Source organism: Lichenostomus cassidix, chromosome 13 (assembly GCF_008360975.1).
Source record: "Lichenostomus cassidix isolate B80296 chromosome 13, HeHo_3.0, whole genome shotgun sequence".
Lineage (NCBI taxonomy): Eukaryota > Metazoa > Chordata > Aves > Passeriformes > Meliphagidae > Lichenostomus > Lichenostomus cassidix.
In genome coordinates this window covers 11,697,734-11,722,729 of record NC_139494.1, presented here as the reverse complement: position 1 = coordinate 11,722,729, position 24,996 = coordinate 11,697,734, and the positions used below count along the sequence as shown (strand labels likewise).

At 48.5% G+C, this 24,996-nt stretch overlaps 2 protein-coding genes and 1 long non-coding RNA gene across 15 annotated transcripts; 1 reads left to right on the top strand and 2 right to left on the bottom strand.

Moving 5' to 3' along the window:
• Positions 1-3,290: 3,290 nt before the first annotated feature.
• On the bottom strand, positions 3,291-8,211 carry LOC146431244 (uncharacterized). Its single transcript, XR_014854915.1, has 2 exons — positions 7,437-8,211; positions 3,291-6,672 (listed from the first exon to the last, which is right to left on the bottom strand). It is a non-coding gene; the product is annotated as an uncharacterized LOC146431244 (long non-coding RNA).
• Positions 8,212-8,363: 152 nt separating this feature from the next.
• Positions 8,364-24,043, top strand: HNRNPH1 (heterogeneous nuclear ribonucleoprotein H1). 13 transcript variants are annotated; one of them, XM_085073655.1, is made up of 16 exons: positions 8,364-8,474; positions 9,031-9,142; positions 15,145-15,204; positions 15,996-16,133; positions 16,984-17,139; positions 17,340-17,483; positions 18,973-19,111; positions 20,118-20,296; positions 20,528-20,599; positions 20,679-20,812; positions 20,980-21,115; positions 21,285-21,368; positions 21,501-21,551; positions 21,880-21,963; positions 22,582-22,674; positions 23,264-24,043. In XM_085073655.1, exons 2-16 carry the CDS (start codon positions 9,094-9,096, stop codon positions 23,386-23,388), a joined length of 1,644 nt encoding a protein of 547 aa, XP_084929781.1. In that variant the 5' UTR covers positions 8,364-8,474; positions 9,031-9,093; the 3' UTR covers positions 23,389-24,043. The 13 variants fall into 13 exon arrangements, with proteins under 13 accessions (XP_084929781.1, XP_084929786.1, XP_084929783.1 ...); XM_085073660.1 differs by lacking the exon at positions 15,145-15,204; XM_085073657.1 differs by lacking the exon at positions 8,364-8,474 and having other exon boundaries at positions 8,886-9,142; positions 20,700-20,812.
• On the bottom strand, positions 9,719-15,123 carry LOC146431243 (deoxycytidine kinase 2). The gene is made up of 7 exons (XM_085073669.1): positions 14,228-15,123; positions 13,510-13,625; positions 12,896-13,089; positions 12,540-12,687; positions 12,192-12,307; positions 10,705-10,804; positions 9,719-10,018 (listed from the first exon to the last, which is right to left on the bottom strand). Exons 1-7 carry the CDS (start codon positions 14,325-14,327, stop codon positions 9,980-9,982), a joined length of 813 nt encoding a protein of 270 aa, XP_084929795.1. The 5' UTR covers positions 14,328-15,123; the 3' UTR covers positions 9,719-9,979.
• Positions 24,044-24,996: the final 953 nt, after the last annotated feature.

Sequence of the window (24,996 nt, the reverse complement as noted above, 5' to 3'; positions counted from 1 at the left end):
TGTCCTGGGTGCCTTTTTGTGACTCTGCAGCTAGCAGAGAACAGAAACATGAGTGAGTGAGTGCAAGGTGGCTACCTTTGTTTCCCTGACATGCAGTCCAACACAGCCTGCAGCCCTACGTGACATGGGAGGAGAGCTCTGAGGAGGGAGAAGCTGACTTTTGGAGAAGATGAGCTCATGGATTGGGTGCAGAGCCACTCAGGACCAAAAAGTGGTTTGCCCAGTGCTCAGGTCCCACCTGCGTCAGGAAGGGCTGGATTTTCATGAGTCAAATATTCACAACACTGATGCTTTTGGCACTGGTGCCCTCATGTTGGTGCCACAGCTCAGGAAATGCCAGCAGTGCTCTGTGTGTCATCACAGGGGGAATTCACACCAAACACAGAGAGTGGAAAACACTGCATAAGCATGATGCCAGTCCAACCACATTGTAAAGCCCACTGCTCTCCCCTCCTTTTCCCAGCACTAGACATATCTGGATTGTAAAAAGAAAAGGCAGGGTGTTTTTGGAGGAACTGACTAATTTTTCGCATTGTTTCTTTTCCTTCCATGGATTTTAAATTTGCTTCTCCAGCAAAGCCCCCAGTCCATTTCCCTTTCAGTCTCTCCTGCCTTGGAGTCATGCTGCTGCATTGAAACAGGCAAACACTGCAGGGGAAGGCTTAAAGCCAAACAAAAATAACTGGACAACACTTGTCTCTGCAAAGTTTTCAGTGCAGTAAGGCCCCATCCTCACAGGAATCCTCAGGTGTCGCAGCAAGATAAACAACATTTTCTCCTGGCATCTTTGGTGACACATTTCAGAAAAGTCTGAGCATAATTTAATCCTGACTGTGTCTTGGCAAGGTTGGGGGGCAACATGCATGCCACCTGCCCCCAGTAAGATTTCACTTAGCCTTTGCATTAAGAGGTTCTACCATCTCCTGAAGTTGATCCCCAGTCCTCACCTTTGTACCAGTATAAGCAGTCACCTCCCAGAGAGTTAATGCAGAAGGACCAGCCCCAGCTGCTGGTGCAGTTCCTGACTCCATATCAAACCCCTACTTTCTGGGGTTAGTCCAAGTGCATGCTCACTGGTTCTGCAGACACAATCTCTGTCTTTTATCCTGCAACCAGTTTTCTAAACCTGCTGTATCAACCTGGAGCCACTGCCCACCTCAGCCCTGCTTGTGTCCGCTCTGTGTGTGACAGGGCTGCAGGATGACTCAGAGGAGGGAAATTAATGATTCAGCAGTGAGATTGTAGCTGGCTTCTCCCCTTGGATGCACAGAAGACCATTAAAAATCCTGGTACAGTGCAGTCAGGTGCTGGCGTTGGTGGCTGTTATCACCAGTTCTGCCACAGAAAATCTGATGGGCACATCATCAGCCGTTCAAACCACTGTCAGAGGGACCATTTCAGGTGCCCTGTACAGAAGGGAAGCTGTTCCCCTCCACCAGGGCTACTGTCATTGCTCTGCTACTTCATCACTCAAAGAAAACCACTTTACACCCATCCACATGGTTCAACGAGTCGATGATTTTGGGATTTACCCAATCCATGATGCTGATGCCCAGAACGCCGTGCTGGTGCTGTATGGCCCCAGTTTGCCTACCTGCACCTGCTGCAGAGGTGTTGAGGGGCCACTGGGCTGGCACAGAGTGTGCTGGGGGGCTGCACATGCCACCCACGCCGAGTCACTGTCCCGCGGGTGTGAAAGCCACCCCGAGAGCCCCAGTTTAGGGAAGTCCCAGTTTAGGGAAGCCCCAGTTTAGGGAACCTCCAGCGGCACTGCTGCGCTACCGCGGGCTCTGGTCCAGAGCTGAGAGTGAGAGTCCCACCGCTGCCCCGCCAGGCCCACACCACCACCCTGCTACCTTCGGGATTCCCCCGCTCCCGTCCCTATTCCCCCGAGAGTTCTGTCCCCGCTCCCCCGGGATCTGTGCCACTCCGGCCCCCGCCGCTTCCCCCCGGCGTCGGGAGAGGGCGCTGGTGCCCCGCGGCTGGGCGCGGGCGGAGGGGCCCGGGGGGACAGAGGGGACATTGAGGACAGGGGGTGTCCGAGGGCAGTGACCACCGGCGGCTCCGGGCCCGCCGCCTGTGCCCTGGCACGGCTGGCTGCTCCCCGAGAGGTGCCCGGGCAGCGCTATCCCGGCAGCCGGCACAGCCACGGGCACTCGTGCACAAACTGCTGCAAGTTTGATCCATGCTGGGCCAGGCTCTGGCATGAAGGTTACTGGGTTATGGGAGTTCTGGAGCCTCGCAGGAATCTCCTGGAGACGCTCACGACAGACACAAAGAGCTCCTGCAAAGCGCTCTGCTGATTTCAGAGCTCCTTCCTGCCTCCTCCCCTTACGGCTGTCAGTTCATTGCCAGCAACGGGGGAAAAAAAAAAGGTTTGGCGTGCGATATTTGGAAGTAAATCCACTCTGATAGTTGCCACAGGCTCCCAGGATAAGCAGCCAGCCGGATGGGAGGCCAGCAGAGAGCAAAGGAAACCCGCAGAACCAGCGAGAACATTTTTATCACAAGAGGTGCAGAGGCTGAGCTTGTAAACAAGGCTCTGTCCCTGACGGGGCGGGTTCCACGCGAGTGACGATGAAGTGCAGAGCTCTGTCCCCGGACAGTGCAGCTGCCACCCGCCGCAGGCACCGCCGGCACGACCGTGTTCTCATCGCCGCGTTCCCAGGATCCCAGCCAGGTTCCTGCAAGGCTTTTGGATCGCGGTGTAGAAGTTCGTGGCTTATCATCTTGAAAACTTCAAGGGCACCCAGGTGCACCTTCCTATCCGTGACTTGCTAGCTCGTGCCGGATACGGGCACGGACAGGTCTGGTGCGGGCAGCGGCAGCTTTGCAAGTGGCCACCAGCACTGAAATACTGTGCCCTGGCATGGGGACACGTGCCAGAAGAACAGCACCGGTGCCCCCAAGCCCACGGAACAGCACCCCCGTCTATCCGAAGCACGGCTTGGTGGGACGGATGGAGGACTCCCTTGAATTTTCCCGGGAAGAAGGGCTGCTAACTTTCTTTGGGGGTGTGTTTGGGAGGGAAGCTCCCGTGGGGCCGGGAAACGAGGGTGCAGCCGGTGGCCCTGGCTTTGTGGCACTGGCATGTCAACCAGGTTTCCATAGCACCAGCATCCATAACACGGGGCCAAGGGGAGGGAGAGAAGTAGGTCAGACAGGGCTAACAATACCCAGACGGGTCTATCTGTGGCTCAGCCTGATCCAGTAAAGGGGGTGAAACGGACAAGAATGGGAGAAGGAAAGTAAAAAAAGAAAAAAAAAGGAAAAGGAAAACACAAAGTATCCACAGTCTGAGCAATGTATTTCTTTCCCTCAGAAAAATAAGGACCTTTTAAAGCCACCTTTGTGTATCAGCGCTGAGCAACCGAGACTAGCACCCATCTCCTGCCCATCCGACAACAGGCGACAAGGGAATTCAAATGCTAATTTGTAGGCAGACTTCTCAATGGGCCTTTATTTCTGCAGCAGCACCAGCATCAGAGCTTTGGGGAGCCAGCCGGCAGGAGCTGAGAGTATGCAGTCTCCAGAGCAGGAGTGTGGGACACTTTCCTTTCCCCTCACCATTCCTCACAGTCACTTTGTTATCCCTTGTCTTAGTTTAACTTGTTGACATGCAAATGACTCGAAGGGCAAGGAAAAAGAAAGGCAGGCACACAGGAGTTGTGTGAGTGAAATGCCCCTGCTAGTGACCCATTTTATGTGCTGAGTCTGCAGAGGCCTTGCTGTCATTGTCACAGCATTTTGGGGGTTGCCTGCTTTGCAGTATGGTTGCTTTGAGCTATGTGTCCATCAGTAGAAAAACATCATGGGCAGTGAGATCCAGAACCCTCTTGATCCGAGTAAACATACAGACACACAGATCTGCTGGGCGTGTAACAGAGCAAGGTCAGGGGAAGGAGTACTTTGCTCCGGGGGAATTGCAAAGTGTGGGTGCAAGAGCACAGCTCTCACTGGAGAGGCTGAGATAGACTGGGTGAAGAGCGTGACTGTGGCTGGTCTGTGTCATAGCTGAGGTTTGAGAGCACCGTGTTTGGCTTAAACATCAAACCCACACCATCACAGAGGAGATGCAGCAGTGGATGCAGGCACAGCGTGTTTCACACAGGCCAGTGGGAGCAGGCCCCTCGCCTGCAGGCAAGTTCTCCCTTTACATTAACCACAGGCCACAACCCTGTGCAGTAAAAACCATTCCTGCATTTGATAGTGGGGTAAAGTCTAAGCAAAACCAAAGCTATCTGCAACTTTGTATGTTAGCAGGTCAGGAGGCCAGGAAAATCCACACTCTAAAGTTACAGTTTGCCTCATTCTCATCAGTTTTCTACCTCCCAGCAATTACTTGTAAGAGAGCCCCAAGAATTCACCTTTCCCCAGGTAAGGGCAGAGCCACAGTATATATAAGATGGACAGGGCTTAACATGCCGCTTTGTAAATGTCCTCCCTCCAAAAGGAAACTAACCAGCTGCTGAGGAACCTTAGGGAAGAGCATGCCCAGCTCCAGCCCCCACCAATGCTGTGCCAGACTCTGTGTTCAGGTACTAAAAGTTATGTAGGAAAAGCAAAAGGGTCAGCACTCAGGAGGACTCCCAGAGCACTTCTGGAGTGAGAGTATAAAAGAAGATCCGTGCCTGAGCACATGCATCAGCTGTGTTGCTTTGATGTTGCACTGGTTGACAAGAGAAAGCTGGGTGACCTCAAATTACTAAGGCAACATTGCCTGCAAGGGATAGAAGTCAGAGATCATCATTCCAGGAAGGTCAAAGCCAGTGAGCTGCTGTGGTCACTGCTTCTTAGCCTGCAGTTGGCGAGTGGTTAAAATAGGCTCCATTTCATGAATGCAGTTGGCCAGGATAAGGAGCTCAGAACTGCTGTCTGTCCTGATACAGTACCACAGCACTCTCTCCCAACATAGTACTGAGTCACCCCACTGTGAGTGTTTACAGCTCTACAGCTCGTTCTCCTTCTGGGAGGGCACGAAGAAATGCAGACAAGGCTCCTTGGAGGTATGTGAATGGCCACTTTCCCACCTCTCTCCTGGCAGCACACGGATGAACTGCCAAGGTGCTGTGAATGTTCTGCCTGAGTGAAGAAACCTTTCCCGGGAGCAGCCTGATGAGCTCAGCACGGCGCTGCACAGCCAGATGGCTCCTGGACCAGAGCTGACTCATGCCCACAGAGCTCAGGCAGCAGAACAGGCAGATACCTGCAGCACGCCGTAGGAGACACCTCACCCTGGCTGCCCTGCACTCATAGTGGGGCAGCTTCAGCGGTAAAAAACAGGTGTTCTGCCCACTGTTATAATTCTAATGCTGCAAAACTGAAATGGTGACAGGCCTGGGTCCCATTGACAAATGGACAAACACCAGGCTGGTGAACTCCCAGCCCAGCCCTGACAGGGTGCAACCATCAAGAGAGCAGAACAGAGGCAACTCTTCCATTTTGACAGTGGCAAAGGATGGTGAGCACAAGCTGTGGGTGAGCTGCTGGCACAAAGGGTAGGGTGATAGCTTCAAACAGTGCAGCAGCGGCGTCAGAGAGAATGAAGGACTTGGATATCTGCTTTTCACTAAAGCAATTTTATCAACCTGCCCAGTTGTTTTCCAGTTTAAGAAAGCTGGGAAACATGAGTTCCATCCAATCAGTGCTGCAGACCACCATTTTCAGACAAATGAATAAAGGTTAAAAAAAAAAAAGGCGAAAAGGAAGAAAGGTGAAGTGTAACCAAACATCTTCTTAAATTGTCCAAAGAAAACACGGGAGGGAGGCTGCACTGGTAAAGCTGTGAACCGGCAGAATTACTGGGTGATGAACATGGCCCTGTTATCTAATATGGCAGAACACACATCATGCATTTTTAATAGCATTATTTAGCTTCTATTTGTCACAGTGTCACAGCTAGAGGCTGTTTCAAAGCCATGGGAAATTACAGAAAAGTTGTAATTGAATTGTAGGGCTTTTGACTGGAGGTCACACACACAGAGAAACATACAAAGCGTTGGTAGTATGAGACTTCCATGTATTCCCTGTTTTCAGATCTCAGATGAAAAGCAAGTCAGCTGCAGCAGTGTTTACTGAGAGTTAATCAGGTTTGCAGATTAACCGTAAGATCCTGAATTGTAGGTGCTTATATGCAAACACGAGGCACATGCAACACAGGCAGCTGAGACATTAAAAATGAACTTTGTGATGGAGGCAGCAGAAGAAATGGATAACATTTAGCTAAGGAAGAAAGGGAAGGTGCATGCAGTGATGACAGACAGTGAGTTCTGTCATCTCTTCAGAGCAGGTATTTAAGTTCTGATCAATTCTCCCTATAATGGCAAATGCTGACCCATGAAAGAATCATTGGTAATTATTTTTTGCATTGCAACAGTATCTCCAAAGCCTACTCAGAAATGAGCATCTGCTTTACTCCCAGACACAAAAAGTGTCTCCATATGCTTGGATGACTATGGAATCCTCAAACCAGAGCTGCAGATTTTCTCCATTATTTTCTTACCCTGGAAAGAAGCATAAGCAAGATAACAAAGAGAGACAGGTGTAAAACAGAAAATTCTTGAGCAGGTAGCAGGTTTCAAGAGCTTTACTTTGGTCCAGCTTAACACTTCACATATGTACTCTGCTTTATGCATCTCTCTGCAGGCTGGACTGGGGCTCCTCTCCGTGGACCTGTAGGGAATTTGGGATGTTGCACAGGGGCTCATCCTGAGAAATGTGATCATTTCTCCAGCAGATTTCTACTCTGGTGGCCACCTCTTTGCCCATTTTCTACCTGATGCACTACAACACCCAGCAGGCTGAGCTCAGCTTGGATTACAGCCCTCAGTCCCCCAGCTGACTTGAATGAGGCAAAACCTTCTGGGAATGCAAATGGAAAAATAACAGCAGCTCCTCTCCCCTGCTCTCTGGGCAGCAGGTGTGCCTTTCCCCATCGCAGGAATGAAACAGTGAAATTCTGAAATAGAACAAAGCCCTTTCAGGAAAAAAACAAAATATGTACCCAGAGCTGCAGTGTGAGCTGTGACAGACTCACTGGAGTTCAACTGGGTCTGTTGGAGGGGAAGGTGCAGGTTTCAGGCTTGCACCATAAAACAAAAATCCAGGTAAACATGATGCCTGAGTCCTACAAGAAATCATGGAAGGAAGATCCTGCATCAGTGTTTCCAGGAACATTTTTATCATCCTGTCTCCCACCCTGCAAGGGCTCACATACCATAGGACCATGCCATTTGCCAAAGCACATAACCAGCCACGGCCTCTGAGGAAAAGGGCTGCTCTGTTAGCAGTAATTCTATTTGAATTGTTAATTATTTTTGTCTTTCAAACACTGCATATACATTGGCTAATCATAACTCTTCAGATAACTATGTCTTTGCTTGCCCCCACTGCTCACAGTCACATTCTTCCCCTGGAAATGACTGTACCAAACTTACTGTGAGATATGTCAAAGGCAGGCTGAGTTTTTACTTAAGATTCATAGCAGTTACATATTTGCAAAAAGAAGTAATGTGACTTTTCTTCTAACACTGGAATGATATGCAGAACTTCTTGTTAGTGTGAACATAGGATGATTTTAATTTCCTAAGAGAGCCCTAAAGAGAAAACTTAGATCAGAATCCTGTTTGACTAAATAAACTTAAGATCAAGAAAATATTAGGCCAATCAGGCTTTATTTCTCACTAAAAATTAGATAGCAAGAGAACAGCCATTACAGGCCTCTTTAAAGCCATTTTATCACGTGGCTCATGATGCATAAACAACAGAAAACCCACTTTCTGTCCTTTTTCAAATGCAGGAATGGGGACTAAAAATACCAATCAAGACTAATAAAATGACACGTAGTAAATGTACCCCAGCGCATGGATATTAATACGCACTATAAAAAGCTAAAAATTATCATTATCTCACTGCTAGAAACGCAAAAGGCTTCACCGGGGATTAGCAAAGGGATTTGCTTTACACTCACTACCACCCGGCCAGAAACAAAGCTGGACTCGATACCACACCTCCAGTCCTAAGGTCACCTCTTATCTGTTAAATTGCACGGGCTCTCTTGCAGCTGTTTTAACCTGAAGTTGCTCCAGCTGATGGTTCTCTGTGGAGCGGTCGGTGTGGCTGGCAGAGCGGTGTGAGGGCGCACAGGGCATGAGGGCAGTGCCCATTGCCAGCGCCCAGCCGGGCATTGCCAGCAGCTCCAGCACCTCCTGCGCCAAACCCCAACAGAGCCAGCAGTGCCTGAGCGGGGCTGCTTAGCTCGGGCTGCACTCGGCGGGCCCGGGCTGGCACAGAACGGCCCTCAAACATACAGGAGATCCACCGAGGCCTCCCCGGCCAAGCCTGCGCAGGCCCCGCCGTGCCCGGCCCCCGCCGCGCCGGGAGGCGGAGCCGAGCCCAGCTGACACCGGCGGCGGGCGGTGCTGCAGTGCGCGGAGCCGCCGATCGCCGCCGGAGCGCCGCGGCCGCAGCTCGCAGTGAGCAGGGGCGCCGGGGGAGCGGGGACGAGCGGGAGGCGGCGGGGCGGGACGGGAGGGTAGGGACAAGGCCGCCGCCACGTTCAGGAACCGGGGAGCGGAACGGGCGGGGGCGGGACTCGAACCGGAGCCAGGGAGGGGGTGAGAGTCGAACACGGGTCCCTGGGGACTCGAACCCGGGCCCACCGGCGGGCGCGGGGGGTACAGGGGCTCGCGGGACCCCCGCGGCGGTTGCGCGCTCCCCCCTCCATGGCTCCCCCCCACCGCGCGCGCGGGGGGCCGGACGTGACTGGCTGCGTTCAATTTGTCACGCGGCCATTGGCTGGCGGGGGCGGGCGGCGCGTGACGTCAGCGCGCGGCGCTGCGCGGCCGGCGGCCATTTATAGGCGCGGAGCGAGCGCTGCGCAGCCGGAGCGAGCGGGCGGTACTCGGACCCCCGGCGGTTGCATCGCGGCCCATCCCCGCGGGAGCGCCGAGAAACCCCCCGCGGAGCCCCGATCCACCTTCACCGAGCGCCCCTTCGGCCGCCGCTGAGCTTTTGTTTCTGTTCGCGCAGCGCCCGAGCGCCCCCGCCCAGCTTTGTTCTTCTTGCGGCCCCTGCGGGGAAGGCGCGGCCAAGATGGACCCTTGCCACACCGAGGAGACCGAGGGCGAGATCCCCGGCTTGGGTAAGGCCCGGCGACGGCGGGTGGGGAGGAGGTGGCAGGAGGGAACGGGGGCGCGGGGGGGAAGGGCGATCGGACCGTCGCGGTGCCGTCGGGCCGGGCCCGTTGTCGCGGAGGCCTCACGGTGGCGCGGTGGGGGGGCGGCGGGGCCGGGCCCGGCCGCGTGCGCCGCTCAACCCCCTGCCCCCCCGCCGCGTGCTCTGCCGGGCGGGGCCCGGGGCGGGGGGGCTTGCCGGGGTCGCTGTCCCGCCTCCACCGCCACCGCCGCGCCCGCGGGTCCCTCCCCGTGCTGGGGGGTGGGGTGGGGGGGCGATCGCAAACGAGATAAGCGCAAATTACAGTTTATTACAGGTCTAACGTCCAGCCTTAAGTAGAGTAAATGGGGTGGAAACGGCCATTCGGTAAAGGAGAAGTTGAAAGTAAAGGTTTCTGGACGCCATATCAGTCTCGTCTTAAAATGGTGAACCCGTGCCAGTTGTTGCAAAACAACCCTGCTCAGCGCCTGCTATCTGTTTACTGGGTGTCGGCCTCAGACAACCGCTGAGCTCCCCCGCGGGGAGAGACACTCGAGAAGCAATATGGCTTTTAAGTCTTTATTTAACAGCAGAGAATATACAAAAAAAAATTACCAAAGCACCCCATATTTGTTATTTTTAGCTATACATAAAATTCTGTTGATTCCCGTACAGGTCAGACAAAGAAAAATAATAAACAAACCCCAAGCCGTATTTTTATATTTCACGTTTGCTTTAAAATAAGCTATACAGGTAATGCATTTGTTTAAAGTGAATCTTTGAACACACAGATTGTTAGGTGAACTTCAGGGACTTGTTATTCGAATTAATTTTCATCTTCTAAAGAAGTCAGGAAATACTTGACCTATCAGGAAAGAAAACATGTATTATGCGGTGCATTAAAAGCTTAATTACCCGGCTTTTCCTTTTCTTTGGGAAGAAATGGTTTGTTTCTATAGTTTACCAGTGATGTTTGGCTCCTGCATTTAATTAATGGCCTGAAATGCTTGTGGCCTTTCCAGAGGGGTGAGGTAAAAGATGGCGTGTTTGAGTGTCTGTTCAAAACTAAGCTATTAATTGCTGGTTTCCATGAGGATATAATGACAAATACCCCTACAACTGATAATTGTGCTCCCCTTCCCAGTTTATTTACAGATGTTTAATTGAGGGAATTAGGCTTGTCTTAAAGGAGTCATTCTTCAGTAATCTCAAATTACCCAGAACAAGATGAAGAAAATGATTTACAGGGTTTGCTAGGAGAGTACTTCCCCATGCCTTTAAGTATTAGGAGGAGTTTTGGGTTGTTTGGATTGGTTTGCTTTTTTTTTTTTTTGCCATGGGCTGGCCAAACAGCTCCACCAGAATTTTTTCTGGCATTTACTTCCCAAGTCTTGCCTTTCCTTGGAATTGGTAAACACTGTTCTGACTCAAATGAACTCTTCATTACCATCGTGTTTCCTCAAATGGTTGTTTACTCTCCCTCCCAACTCTGTTTGGAAGTGTCACTGCATGCATGATAACTGCAGAAGAAAGGTAGTATTCGATACTTACTTTATCAATCAGGTACTCCTGTTTAATTTTATCGTTCTTAAATTCTTCATTCACATCCAGAACGAGAATAGGAATGTCCTTAAGGTTCTCAAAATCAACTCTGTTAAAAGGAAGAAGATAGTTTGTGTAAAAAGATATAAAATATTCTGCATACAAGACCCGTGCTCTTGAGTAGCTTTCCAAGGGTGCAGCATTAGTCAGATGATGATGCACCTGAGATGTTAAAGCTGATGCGCATAACTTAAATATAAAGCCCAAGTCATGTTTGTCCTTAATTGCTCTTCATATATTTCACAAGTCTGGACTCTTCGTGTCTATCTGTAATGCACAAGTGGGGGAGGAAGATAGTTTTTACCTTAATTTCCTTTAGCTCATTCTAGTCACGGAATCAATTACCAGGAACTGATTTTGTAAGATGGAGCATTTTTTTTTAGTCTCCCTTGCCCTGTGTTTCCCCCACTTAATCCACTTAGCAAGATGCATTTTTAAAGCTTCCTTTCATGGGGATGACCTCTTAAACAGGTTATAAGACTGGTATTTAAAATGTCTTGGACATAAGCAAGTAAGCAAGACCATTTTGGCTTCAATTGAGGAACAAGTGGGAGCCGCAGTTAGTCTTTCTTCTGAGTGTGGAAGGCATTTCTAAAATGCGGTACTTGTGCTAAACAGCATTCTAACTTGTGCTTGCAAACTTCAGTGTTTCTATTACAAACACAGGAAGTGCGTGCTGACAAGTTTGGAATGAGTACATAACGTAAACATTCCCAAAATTCCACAATATGCATTGCCCTCTGTCTCCTGAGCATTTGGGTCATCTTACGTGAAACTTCAGCAAGTAGATTGAACTGATAATGTACTTTTCCTGGAATTGTAATGCTTCCGATTCAGTAAAATATTTTGGGCTCCACTAGGGGAAAAATCTAGAGTCTGCTTTCATGTTTAGAGGTTTCTTAGATGGGAAAGCCAGTAAGAGTCAGTAAGGAAGTTTAAGGAAGGTGTGCAGAGATCACTCAGTTGCTGATTAGGTTTCTTGTGTGTAGGCTTGCCAAAAGCCTTTCTGATTACTGTTTAAATTGCAGCTAGGATTAATATTTAAACTTTGTTGAAATAAAGTCCTGCCAGTTGATAGGCAGTTGGGGCCTGGTCTGCCCCTTCCATTGCAGCAGGAAAGCTGCATGGTGAGAAATGTATGTGATTTGCCCCTGAACACCATTGTCTGTCCTATTCCTGTGTCCTTCCAATTAGCAAAATCCATATCCTTGCTGGAGGTACAACTGTAAAACTTCCTAGCTGAAGCTAATGCTTAGCAACAAAGGTTTTGAATTAGATGAAGTTCCATCTCTTGAAACCTGAAGTGGGTCTAAAGATAAGTCTGTCCAGCTGCCTGAGTGAAGCTAGACTTACACTAAACTCGAAAAAACTAAGGTTCAAGGTAGGAAAGAGCCTTTCCTGCAAGTTGAAACTTGCTGCAGAAAATTGGTTCCTACCTCATAGTCCTTTCATGAAGCCAGGTTTCATGTTTATAGTGGAGATTTTCCAAATACTCAAGCTCAATTCCTTGCTCCTCTTCTCTTCCCCTCAACTGTAGCCTTTCCATGCATTTCTGGAAAAAAACCATATAAACCCGGTCATTAATCATGTGTTGTAGGTTAAATCAGCTAAACGGATCAAGTGGTCCTTAACTTGGAAGGACTAATGCTGGACATTAGCGAGCATTAATGTCAAATGCTTGCCTGAACATAAACGAGTTAAATCTAGAATAACTTTTTTGTACCCTCTGAAGCCTCTGGAAAACGAAGTTGGAACTGAAAAACCTTCATTTTTAGTGAGCATACCTGAGGTGTGGTTCTGAGATAGATCATGCCATCCAGTTCTATATCTGATTGAAACTGATTCAAAAGCCATGTGTGCCAGTCCTGATAAATAGACCACTCGGTTTCATTTATGCTTCCGGACTCAAACAGGTTAGAAGCAAACACGTATCTGTAATGAAAGACATCAGTCTCATGCCAGGAATGACAAAAGTGAACTACCAAAACACTTGTCATTAAAACTGAATGATGGTATCGAAAAAAATGCCTTAAGCCTGCTTCCTTGCAGGTACTAGTTTAAATATTGTTTCCTCAGCTCCATGTCTTTAAAGACCTGGAGCTGTTAATGTGAGCTTTTGCTTTGCTGTGAGAGTAATTACCTGTCACTGTACACAGATCTCTCGAAAAATTGCACTGGATGTTCTGCTTCGTGTAGCTTGGCTGAAACAGGTTTTAATTGTGCTTTTACTCGGCTCAAGCAAGCATAAGTCTGAAACGTGTAAGCCCATCTTGTGGGTTTGTCGTACAGCATTTGAAGTAAGTTTCCTCCACTCTTCTGAGATGTTGTAAGTTCCTAGAAGGCAAGAGAAAAAAAGCTAGTATCAACGTATTTGCAGGATCTTACTACCTTTTCTCAGTCCAGAATTCTGGTATGTTTAAGTAAGAATTGATGCCTTTAAAAAAAAAAACTTTTAAGAAGATGCTTAGGCATAGGACGTAAGAGACTTTTTTTCCCAGGTGAGGGTGGTTTTCATGACAGCTTCTTTGAGTAGCTTGTTTGAGTCCCAGATTTTAGTGTGATTCCTGTGGAGCAGGGGATGTGATTTGGAATATACATTCAGTAGTATCTTGCCATAACAATTTGAGTGCCTGACCAACTGTGGTATGATAGTGGGGATGACTCTTGGCTGCTGCAGACCAAGTATAGCTGGATTTTGGCATAGCTCCCTGGCCATAAAACTCCCTGCAGTTTCTTTCTGCCCATACTACTTACCTTATACTCATCCTCGGCTGTCTGGATGTTGCACCACTTAGCGATGGGCTCGGGGATGATCTCCCACTCATCACTGTGTTTCTCCAGCAGCCTGACGAACGTTGACTTCCCCGCAGCTGCGGAAGATTAGAGCAGTTCAGGGGTTGATTGCTCTGGTGCTACTGATGGACGGGGGGCAGTTTTGAGGGTTGTTAGCGGCTGTTGGGGCTCGGGGCCGGCCGGGTGCACCATGGCGCAAACAGTGCTAATCTGCCGCGCCAGAGGGCCCGCGCCCGGTCGGGCGGGCGATAAGGGCGGCCGAAGCGCAGCCGACATTTTAGGAGCTCCACGGCAGGCGGAGCGCAGGGGGGGGAGCGGGAGAGCGGCTGCGCAGGCGCCGGGACTTGGCGCGGGCGGGCGGGAGCGAACAGGCGGTGCAGCTAGGCCGGGGTGACCCGGGGCTTTGTGCTCCCGAGCCAGCCCTGCGCCTCGGTGTGGCTGACGGGGTACCCTGCCCGCGGGGCTCCCCATCGGCCCCAGCCGTGCTCCGGGTTCGGGTCCCGGCGCGGCTCTCCTGCAGAGCCCCCCGCTGCCCGCAGAGCCGGGTGGGTAAGCCCCGCAGCCGTCCGTCTTTGTCCCAGTCTCCCCCGCCATCCCAGCCCCTTGAGGTGCTCCCGGCCTGACCTCCCCCCCGTACTTCCCTCCCGCCCTGAGCTGCCTCCCGCGCCGCCGAGCTCACCGATGTTCCCCTCGATGGAAACCTTCCTGAGGCGTTTCTGGAAGCTGGTTTCGAGGGAGACGGCGGGGCTCTGGCAGTGCCGCTTGGCGGGGGTAGACATGGCGATGCTGCGCGGGAACTCAAGGGCTTCCCGGCTGCTCCAGCGCACTTTAAGCGTCCCGCCAGCCGGTGGGCGGGATGGCAGCTTCCCGCCAGTCCTCCCCTGGAAGAGGCGGAGGCGCTGCCCCCTCCCCCGCCGCTCCTGCCCTGCTCCTGCCCTTCTGCCGCCGCGGTGTTATAAAATGGGCGTTCAGCAAGTGAAATGGAGAAGAGAACTTAGTGCAGGAAGTGACTCAAACACCGTTCCACTTACTGATCTAATTTGCATTAACTGTAAACGAGGTCGCCTTGTTGTTTGATTTACTTAACTAAACTTGAGCATGTGCTTTAAAAAAAAAAAAAATAGAAAGCCTCCAGCTGTAGGAGTGGGTGTTTGTTTGTTAGTAGTCCGCAACACGTCAAACAGTTACGTGAGAGATGAGGCCATGTAGATTCGCAGTCCGTTTTGGTACTGACTGGAGAAGACACACTCGTGGGTGAATGGTGTTCATCTAGAGACTGCTCAGAGCAGCTTCTGGGCTCCAAACACCTGTGACAGGGGCTATAGGAGCCTGCTTAACTCCAGGCATGGGTCCTCAGTCACCTGCATAGACAAGTTGAAACATGACCCGCTTATTCAAGGGGAAAGGGGATGGAGGATTCTTAGATGATGAGTTATTCCAGTTTCCTCTTTCCTCCTCGGTAATACTGAGATTCAGGGTGAAATCTAGCTAAGTCTGGTGTGTTTGGAGGAAATGGGAGGGAATTAACTTTTCCTTTCTTTTATCATAATTGTGACCCATTGTCTCTTCTTTTCCCATCTCCTCCAAACACACCAGGCTTCAGTGACCGAAGCGAGCAGATTGTTTCACGTGGGGTAGCGTCAGCCTTTGAAGCTGGTAAGTGCTAGTTCTGCACACCTCGGTGTGCTCAGAGCGCTCCGCTGTCCGCGCCACGCGGGAACCGGGCCGGGGCGGGGGCGGCAGCGCGCGGAGCATGCGCAGTGCGGCGAGCGGTGCCCAGGGCGCGCGGGGCCGGGGCTTTGTTCGGCGCGGCGGGCGGGCGGCGCGTGCGCACAGGCGGCGCGCGGGCACTCGCGGCGCACGGGCAGCGCAGGCGCGCGGGCGGCGCGCGGGGTCTCGGGGCGGGGCCAGGCCCACCGGTTCACCCGCCCCTCACCCGCCCGGCCACGCCGCAGCCGCTTTCGTGCTCGGCGCAGGGCGCACCGTGCTCGGTGCTGGCACTCCACACGTCGCTCTGTGCGAACCGGCCGCGGGCGCTGCGCCATCGCCACGGGCCCGCCGAGGCGGCGCCCGGGACCGCGCTCTTTGTGCGGCGGAAGGCCCGGCCCAGCGGAAGCGGGAGCACCCGCCGCCATTTCCTAGCGCGCTCTCGCCACAGGCTCGCCCGCTCGCTGCCGCCTGACCGGGACTAGGCGCTCTCCGGACAGTGGATCAGGCTCGGAGCCCTAGAAGCAGCGCGGAGCCCCACCATGTGTGCGTGCGGGGAAGGGGCCGGGCGCGGGCCGGGGGCGGGAGCGGCACCGTGTGTGTGAGGCGGCAGCGCCCGAGGCAGAGGAGGCTCGGGGAGGGCCGGGGCACAGGCCAGGGGGGCCGCCGGGCGCTCTGAGGGGGTGCGGGTGGCGGCCGTGCTGAGCAGCATCTCAAAGGGTCCATTCTGGTCTTTCCAGCAACCACAGAAGCCGAGACAGAGCAGAGCCTCACCCCCAATGTGATGCTCAACTCGGAAAGTAGCGAGGGATACGTGGTGAAAGTTCGGGGGCTGCCTTGGTCCTGCTCCACTGAGGAGGTGCAGAGGTTCTTCTCTGGTAAGTGGGGTCGTGGGGGGAGTAAGAGGCGTGGGAGAGGGACCAGGCTCTGCTGTCAGTTTTGTGTCCCTCCCAAGGACTCTGGCAGTTGGAATGCTGTAGTGAGCAGTTGCAAGAGGCATTCAGTAGCCAGTGAAGTTTGTAGTTCAAGTACTTTAGCCAGAACCCGGTGGGCAAAGCCATGTTTGTGCTACCAGGAACTCAAAGGGACTTAGTTTGAGAGTTGCTGGGATAGCCACAACTGCCTTTGCTGCTTGAGCAACCAGGAGAGAGAAGCTTCCATTTTCAAAAAAGTTCAACCCGAAGGAAGAATTTTAAAGCTAAATCAGTTCTTGGTATTGGCCTAACAAACTCTTTTTAAGTGTTTAGTGGGTATGTTTGTCCCCAAATTACTAGCATTCTGCAGTAATAAATAGTGGTGATATATACATGCTTTCTTGCAGTGACTGGAGCTTTTAGAGCTGCTTCAGGAATTTGACATATTGGACTTTATTCTGAATTAGTTTTTTGCACTTGCGCTGATTGTTACTACTCCTTGTTTAATTTCATATTAATAAGAAAATTAAGATTAAAAGCAGATAGTACATTCAACTTGAGGCAGAAGAGCTCTGGAAATTGCTAATTTGCAGTCATCCTTAATGTTGATCTGTAGGCTGGATTAGAAGGGTAACTTTAGTTAGTCTCTTAGTTTACTAGTAATTTTAAAGTTGTAACAATAATGCTCCCAGTTTTGTTGCCTTGATATAACTGATACTCACTACATTTTTCTTTTTAGGTTCTCTGAAACTTTCAAAGTCATCCTGTTCCTGTAATAATTAACTTAATTCTGGCCTTTCTGTTTCATTTTCAGATTGCAAAATTCTGAATGGGGCTTTGGGTATCCGTTTCATCTACACCAGGGAGGGCAGACCAAGTGGAGAAGCATTTGCTGAACTTGAATCAGAGGAGGATGTGAAATTGGCCCTGAAAAAAGACAGAGAAACAATGGGACACAGATATGTTGAAGGTTTGACTCAGTTGGACTAGTAACTGACTACAGTGTGTTTGTGTTTGATGGGTTTTCGGTTAATTGCTTTTTTTGTCTCTTTAAAATGCATGTGAAAGGACAAATGGAGTTGCATATCATAAGTTGACTAGTTTCAAGGCAAATGACTTTTAAAACTCTTGCTTATTCCAGAATGCATTAATTCTAAGTGCCTTTTACAGTTTTCAAGTCAAACAACGTTGAAATGGATTGGGTTCTGAAGCATACTGGTCCCAACAGCCCTGATACAGCTAATGATGGTTTTGTACGTCTTAGAGGACTCCCATTTGGCTGTAGTAAAGAAGAAATTGTACAGTTTTTTTCAGGTATGTGGGATAAAAGTAGTAGCTATAGCACTATTGGTTTATGCTAAAAAACCCCACCAAACCAAACAAGGATGAATTGCCCAGTAGTACTTCCAACCATATTATAATGATTATTAAAAGTAAATAAACTAATTCTTCACTAGTTTTCTGGGCTTGAGGAATCCTTTGGATCACTTCCTAAAGTACTTGATGGTTATATAATTCAGGGAATGCCAGAGAGCTGCTTGAATTTGTAATTAGTGGGACATGCTGTTAAGTAAGGATTGTAGAAAATTGTCTTGCTTTCTAAATAAAAATGAACAGTTCAGCTGAGAGGGTATTTCCACCCCCAGTCTTGGTTGGTCAGCCCTGGTTAGTGAAGGATGCTGAACACCCTCACCACTCAGCTCTGAAAGGAGCAGGTTGTGCCCATGACCTCTTCCCAACATAGAGTTAGTATTGAATAAAATTACAGAGTAAAACGACCTGCTGAATTCTACCCAGATACAGATTTCCAGATTTGTCCCTTTCTCTTCCTATGGCAAAAAAAGCCCCCACCAAACCCATGATGTTACCTAGGTCAGAGTTTTTATGGATGAAGAGATAATGTCTTGTTTTGACTAATTTTTACTTTTTTTCAGCTGCTTTGTTTTAAAAACTGGAATTAGACTATTAAAATGTCTAAGAATGAAATCTGTTGATTGTCTAGGATTTCACTTGTTACTATTTTCAAAATACTAGATTTCTAAATGTTTTGCTGTAACAAGATATGGTTGAGCTTACTGTTTTGCTTTAAAATACAGTAGAAACATTTCCAGTTTTACAATCTCAGAACTTGTTTTTTGTTTTCTGAATTGGTGATATGAACAAGAGCAATTTCTAAGCATGTGCATTTTAAGCTGTTTTTTTCTTACATAGTGAAGTAATTCAAGCTTTATAAGTTGTTAATGTGCTTAATATACAAAATGTGTCTCTTCTGTTCAGGAGCTAATTCTTGAAAATTACTTCATGATTTTTTTCTTAATTAAGCACTCCTAAATATTAAAAAAAAATCAATGCTGAAACTTGATATTTGCATAAGACTTATTTTACCTGAGTGACTTCTAGTAAAATTACTTGTTCTGTATAAAGCTGTTTAACTTGCTGTGTTTGAATTTAAGTTCTCTTAAAAAGTTCATCTTAAGTACTGTCACAGAATTGACGAGGTTTGTAATAATATGTGAAGTTCTTAACGCACCCTGCATTAGATGCCTTCTCTGAGGGTTTGTCCCTGACCCTCAGAGCATTTCTGAGCTCTGCAGGCTGGGTTAAGAACCTGAACTGAATGGTATGTGATCATGGAGCTCTTTGTTGACATGCCTTTTTTTATTCTGGTGTTCTAGAATCAACATACCATTCAATTAAAAGTGTTTAAGTTCTGGTGTTTTTAAAGCTATAAGAAAAAACTCATGACTGGGCTTGTGATGTTAATATTGCCCCCCTACTGGGGTTATTTGTCCTTGGGTTGAAGGGTTGGAAATCGTGCCAAATGGGATAACATTGCCGGTGGACTTCCAGGGGAGGAGTACGGGGGAGGCCTTCGTGCAGTTTGCTTCACAGGAAATAGCTGAAAAGGCTCTAAAGAAACACAAGGAAAGAATAGGGCACAGGTGGGGATGGATGGTTGGTTGGCTCTGTCACTTTTCTTATGGTAAACAATTAAATCCATATTCTCTCTTCTGAAAGTGTTAACATCCAAATCAAAATAATATTTTGCTCTCTAATTCAGTGATGAGTAAAGGAATAGATTGCTACAGTGCGTGTGGCACAGATTGTTTGGGTCTACCCAAAAATACACAAGATTAAATTATATTATGCAAAACTAAAATGTGCTTTGGAAAAGTAGTAATAACAGGCATGCAAAACTATAGCTTGGAAATGATAAAGTTGAGAGACTATGGCTTTAACTTCTCAAATAGCACCAATTCTGCCTTTAGCTCTAAAGACATGCACAGTATTCTTACTACCATAAGAAAATGTGATACTTTCTAAACTTGTTTTATAAGTTGAAATGTAACAAATTTACTTACTTGTATTAATCTTCAATGTAATAAGCATAGCTTTCAAGAAATTGTCACAAAGGGTTTTTATTCAATTTTATTTGTGACTATTTTTCATTGAAGCATGCACCTTTTGCCTACGCTGAATCACTGAAGCATAGGCTGGGTTCAATAGTATGTGCAGCGCTTTTTGTGGCATCCTGATGGGTTAAACTCTCGGTGGAGATCGGGTTTTTAACCCTCTGTTTCTGTTGCCTTGAGCAGCAGTGCTGAGTTGAGTGGACGTCAGTCCCTCCTACATTTTTTGACTAACACCCTTAAATTGGGGGGAGGTGGGTGGGGAATCAGTATTGCTCCCCCACCCTTAAGGCTGGGATACTGCAAAGTATGAGGAGCACATAAACCCTTCAGTAATTTTAATTTCTTGAAAATACACTGATTTAAATGTAATATAGCGCTTATAATAGAATGTCATTGCCTACATAATGTAAGGAAACCTGGCTTAAAATACCTGCCAGTGTCAAGGCTATGACTAAATGGCTTGTTGTAATTTGAAGTTGTGAGGTGTTTGTGGAAGGAATCAACGACTGACTTCTCCCTGTGCAAACACTTGTAGGTACATTGAGATCTTCAAGAGTAGTCGAGCAGAGGTGCGCACTCACTACGACCCTCCCCGCAAGCTGTTGGCAATGCAGAGACCTGGTCCGTACGACAGGCCCGGCCTGACGCGCGGATACAACAGTCTGGGTAGAGGAAGTAGCTTGGAGAGAATGAGGCGTGGAGCCTATGGAGGAGGTAAGTGTACGGGGGCCGAGGGAGCTGTTCATTTGAAAAGCAGCAACTCTTGGACCTGGTAGTGTCTCCCTAGCTTTGTATGTGTCCTTGGACTTAATTCTTGTAGAAGAAATGAAATGTAGTAGTCGTTGTTTGCAGTGTGTACTGTGTATTTGGATCTTTCTGTAGTCGAAATGAAAGTTTATTTGAAACTTTGTGTAGTTGAAATGAACATGTCCAATCTGTTTCTAGGTTATGGAGGTTATGATGACTACAATGGGTATAATGATGGCTATGGGTTTGGTTCTGATAGATTTGGAAGAGGTAAGAGATCTCTAATAGGAACAGTAACTGAACTTACGACATGTCCCAAAAGAAACTAAAATACATCTGAAAGACCTAGAATGGACTCTTTTCTCCGCAGGGATGTCGGACCACAGGTACGGCGACGGATCGTCCACCTTCCAGAGCACGACCGGCCACTGCGTCCACATGCGAGGTCTGCCCTACAGAGCCACGGAGAATGACATCTACAACGTGAGTGCCACATGCTGCTCCCCCAGTACATGGCTGTGGGTTCCAGGGTCCTTGTGGGACATGCCAGCTGCACTGCAGTTGGAGTGTTCCTCTGGAGAAAATGGTTTGTTGTAAACCCGTATTGTTGCATTGGTGCGTTTTAATCTGTGTGACTGTTCTGTGTGTAGTTCTTCTCACCTCTGAACCCTGTAAGAGTACACATTGAAATTGGACCAGATGGCAGAGTAACCGGAGAGGCAGACGTTGAATTTGCTACTCACGAGGACGCAGTGGCTGCTATGTCCAAAGACAAAGCCAATATGCGTAAGTCTGACTGCTCAGCATAGGTGGCTTTAGGGAGCCGACAGCACTGCAGTGTCGTGTATCTGCTGCAACTGGAATGCCAAAAATTGTACTGCAGCTTCACATGCAGTGAGACAAGCTGCATGGGTTTGGTGTGAAATACTCTCATGGGAAAACTTTCTTCTTCCAGAACACAGATATGTAGAACTCTTCCTGAATTCAACAGCAGGAGGAACTGGTGGTGCCTATGGCAGTCAGATGATGGCAGGAATGGGTATGTGTAAGTCTCACTGCGCTTCAGAACAAGTGCTTGCTATTGAAGGAAGCTGGCTCATTTTGTACAGCTCCTGCTTATTGTGTGGCTGGCACCAAAACTGAAATTCAGCTTTCTGTCTTAATCACACAGTCAAGGAATCGGAAGGGGTAGTCCAGGATTGGAACACTAGCACGTTGCCAGGTATATAAACCTTTTAATAATACATTTGAGCTTTAATAGGTTGAATAAATTTGTGGTGTTGAGTGTGGTGTGCCTGGTGGGATGAGTGGCTTCTTGGGAGTGTGGTAGTGCAAAATATGGGAGATGCCTGTCCTTCTAATTCTCCTTCCCCTTCCCTTTTGGGGATACCAGAACATAGTTTGGTGATGGAGGATGTATCTGTGGCACGTGACTGCTATTCAAGCTGAGTCTTTGTGGTGAGGGAGAAATATTTGGAATTGGGAGAAATTGTTTTAATTGCTCTGGCAAACCCCAAAATTGTTTAAAAATCTAAAATGTGTATTTGCAGCACAAGTCTTAAGTGCCAGTTGCTGTTGTGCCTATAAGACAGATACCCTCCTGACACCCAGCTGGGCTGGTTTCCAAGATGAAGGTGGGGTTGATTTTTCTGGGGGGCTGTTTTCTCGAGGGTGCATGGGTGGGGAGGTGTGGATGTACACTGTTGCTTTTATAGTACTTGGTCACTAAGTGTTTAAAGTTGTAATGCTGATACTGAAACTACAGAAAGAAGTGTAGACAAGTAATGAGTTAAAGAGCAGTTGTTAGTGATTTTAAGCAGAGGTGTCTGTGCTGAGCCATATCACTGCTATGATGTGATGCACAACCAGTCTGGAGCAGGAATAAGTCAATATGGGCCCTGTACAAATTAGTGACTCCAGTTAATGAGCTACTGTGCTTCTGGAAGGGCAGCCACTCCCGTGTGAGGTTACTTAAAGCCAAGTTTAAGTCTTTTGGGGTGTGTTACAGTGAAGATCCTGTTTAGTATAGTCCATAGAAACTGTAGAAGTAACTTCTAAAGTTCTTGTTGCTGCTTGATTGCAGGGATGTCTTTAGAAACCCCATCACATTCCTTGAGCATGTTAAACTTCCCTTGGTGTGAGCAAGGTAGTGCCAGAGTGCAGGGGCTGTTGGTTGGGTGAGGGCTGGGATTGTTGATAATGAGCAGATCTTGACTGGCAAGTTCTTAACGTTTTCACCCTTAACTTAAAAGGGAGCCAATCCAGTTACGGTGCTCCAGGCAACCAGCAGCTGAGTGGGGGTTATGGAGGAGGATATGGAGGTCAAAGCAGCATGAGTGGCTATGGTAAGAGCATTTCTTTGCTGGTTTCTCTTGGGCCAGGTGCAGCTGGCTTAACATGCCCTTCACTGGTGTTGAAGAGTTGTGTTACAGCCTGGGCAGCACAGGCCCTGAAAGTTGAATATGTGGCTATTGTGAATGTTAAAAATAACATTGGGAATTGGGGGGGGAATCGATTCCAAGCAGAAATGGGGAGCTGAGGGGGGCAATGTGGAAAAATACTCTGCAAGGGGCAGGAAATGCCAGTCTCCAGACTTGCATTGCTCTGATCACTTCTTTTCTTAATCTGAAAGCTGGAGACCAGCTGTATTTAAACGCAGTACAAATGGGGGAGGGGTTCATGGGAGGCTGGGTCCTCCCTATTCCCCCAGAGCAGTGGTAAAGCTCTGGATTGGGAAGGGGGGTGATGCAGAGCTTGTGCTGTCATTGAACATCCGATAACTGACTTCGGGTACGGAGCTGTAAACTGACACTTTGCAGCGTTGGGCACGGTAGACGGTATTTACGAGGTGGCCCAGCAAGGACAGGCGTTGGGGCAAGGATGCTTCGAGTCGGCCTGAGGCAGCTGTGAACCTGCTGTCGGTTTCCCCCTCAGACCCCGGGAGCCAGGGCGCCATGAACAGCAGCTACTACAGCAGTGGGAACCGCGCATCCATGGGAGTGAACGGCATGGGCGGCATGTCCAACATGTCCAACATGAGTGGTGGCTGGGGAATGTAACCAATCGCTGACTTTTGGTCACATCTTTTTTAAAAAACAAAAAAACAAAAAACTAAGTTTAACAGTTTTGCAATACGAGCTTGTGATTTATGCTTTACTGTAAGTGAATTCAGGATTGTTTTAAAACCTTTCAGGTTCAGTATTTTTGAACATACAGAAATGAACTTTCATCTAGGATGTAATAACCAAGTAAAGACTATAACTGTTAAACGATTTGGAGCGTTTCTCAAGTTAGTTTTGTTGTAGGAGTGTATTTAAGCAGTAAGCGTATTTAGGTTAAAGCTGTTTGAATTATGTTAAATGTTGCTCTTATACCATATTACATCCAACACTGTTTTGAATACATGTTGAAAGAGACATGCTTTTTTGTAAAGAACCAATATAGGAGCTGTGTCTGAAAATCAAAGTGAACATTTGGCATGTTAGTTCTAGTTTATTTCTTTTAATATCCTGTAAGGCATGTTAAAGCTTTTTTTTTTTAAGTTAATGGGGGAAACATGTTGAGACGCAATACGGCTACTTTAGGATTTTGGTCTTGGTGTTCGTATAAAATTCTGAGGCCTTGATTTAATCTTTCATTGTATTGTGATTTCCTTTTTAGGTGTATTGCGCTAAGTGAAACTTGTTAAATAAATCTTCCTTTTAAAAACTGGAACTCACTCCTTCTTGACCTCCCCCTTCTTGTAACTAACCACACTTGCACCCATGTCCCCTGTGACTGTTGTGCTCTTGCCATGCAGCTGCTGAGCAGTGACTCCTCACTGAGCACTGATCCATAGAGTGTTAGAGTGGCAGTTTGGGGGGGAGCAGAGGAAACCACCCCCATTGCTAGGGGTGCCCACTGTGTGTTGTTCAAAGTGCTGTGTGACTGTGCCCTGAGCAGGGGCTCTGGGACCTAAAACTGCTGGCAGGGTGAGGTGATTCTGTATTTTTCTGTAGGCATCAGTGGACGCTGCAGCTTACTGCAACCATGTTTCAATAAATTGAACTTGTCAAATATCCTGCTTAAAGATGTGGTTTTGTAAGCAACTTAGTTACAGCTTTTTAAGCACTGCAGCTTACCCTATTTATAGTCATACGGAATCTGCTTCCATGCATTGGCTGTAGTACTTTTATTTGCCCTTGGTAATGAACCATTTGTCCTGAAGGTTTAGGAACCTTAGGTCTCTTTCCGTAGTGATGAAAACACTTTCCTCTTTAGTACGGTGGGAGTCCAAGCACTAGGTACTGCAGCTGTGGCTGTCTGCTGTGAAAAGAGCCTGCTTCCTGAGGGGAATGCTGACTGAGCCCAGGCAATGCACTCAGGGTCCTGCTGTGCCTCTGTCAGAGCTGGGGGCATCTGAATGGCCTCGGGGCAGAGTGGGGATCACCCCCGGGTTTGCACTGCTCCACATGGAGCCTTTGGAAGAAGCTCACTTGGTCAAAGAGCTGCTCTATAACCTGTGGTACTCATGGGTAGTGTGGGTGCTGATGGGGACAATGCTGCCTTCACCCTGCTACCGGTGTGAGGTGACAGCTCTGTGCTGGCACACAAAACAAACTGCTTTGGGATCCGTGGTGCAGCTGAGCCCAGGCCTGCCAGGTACCCATAAACACCGCTGGGGCTGG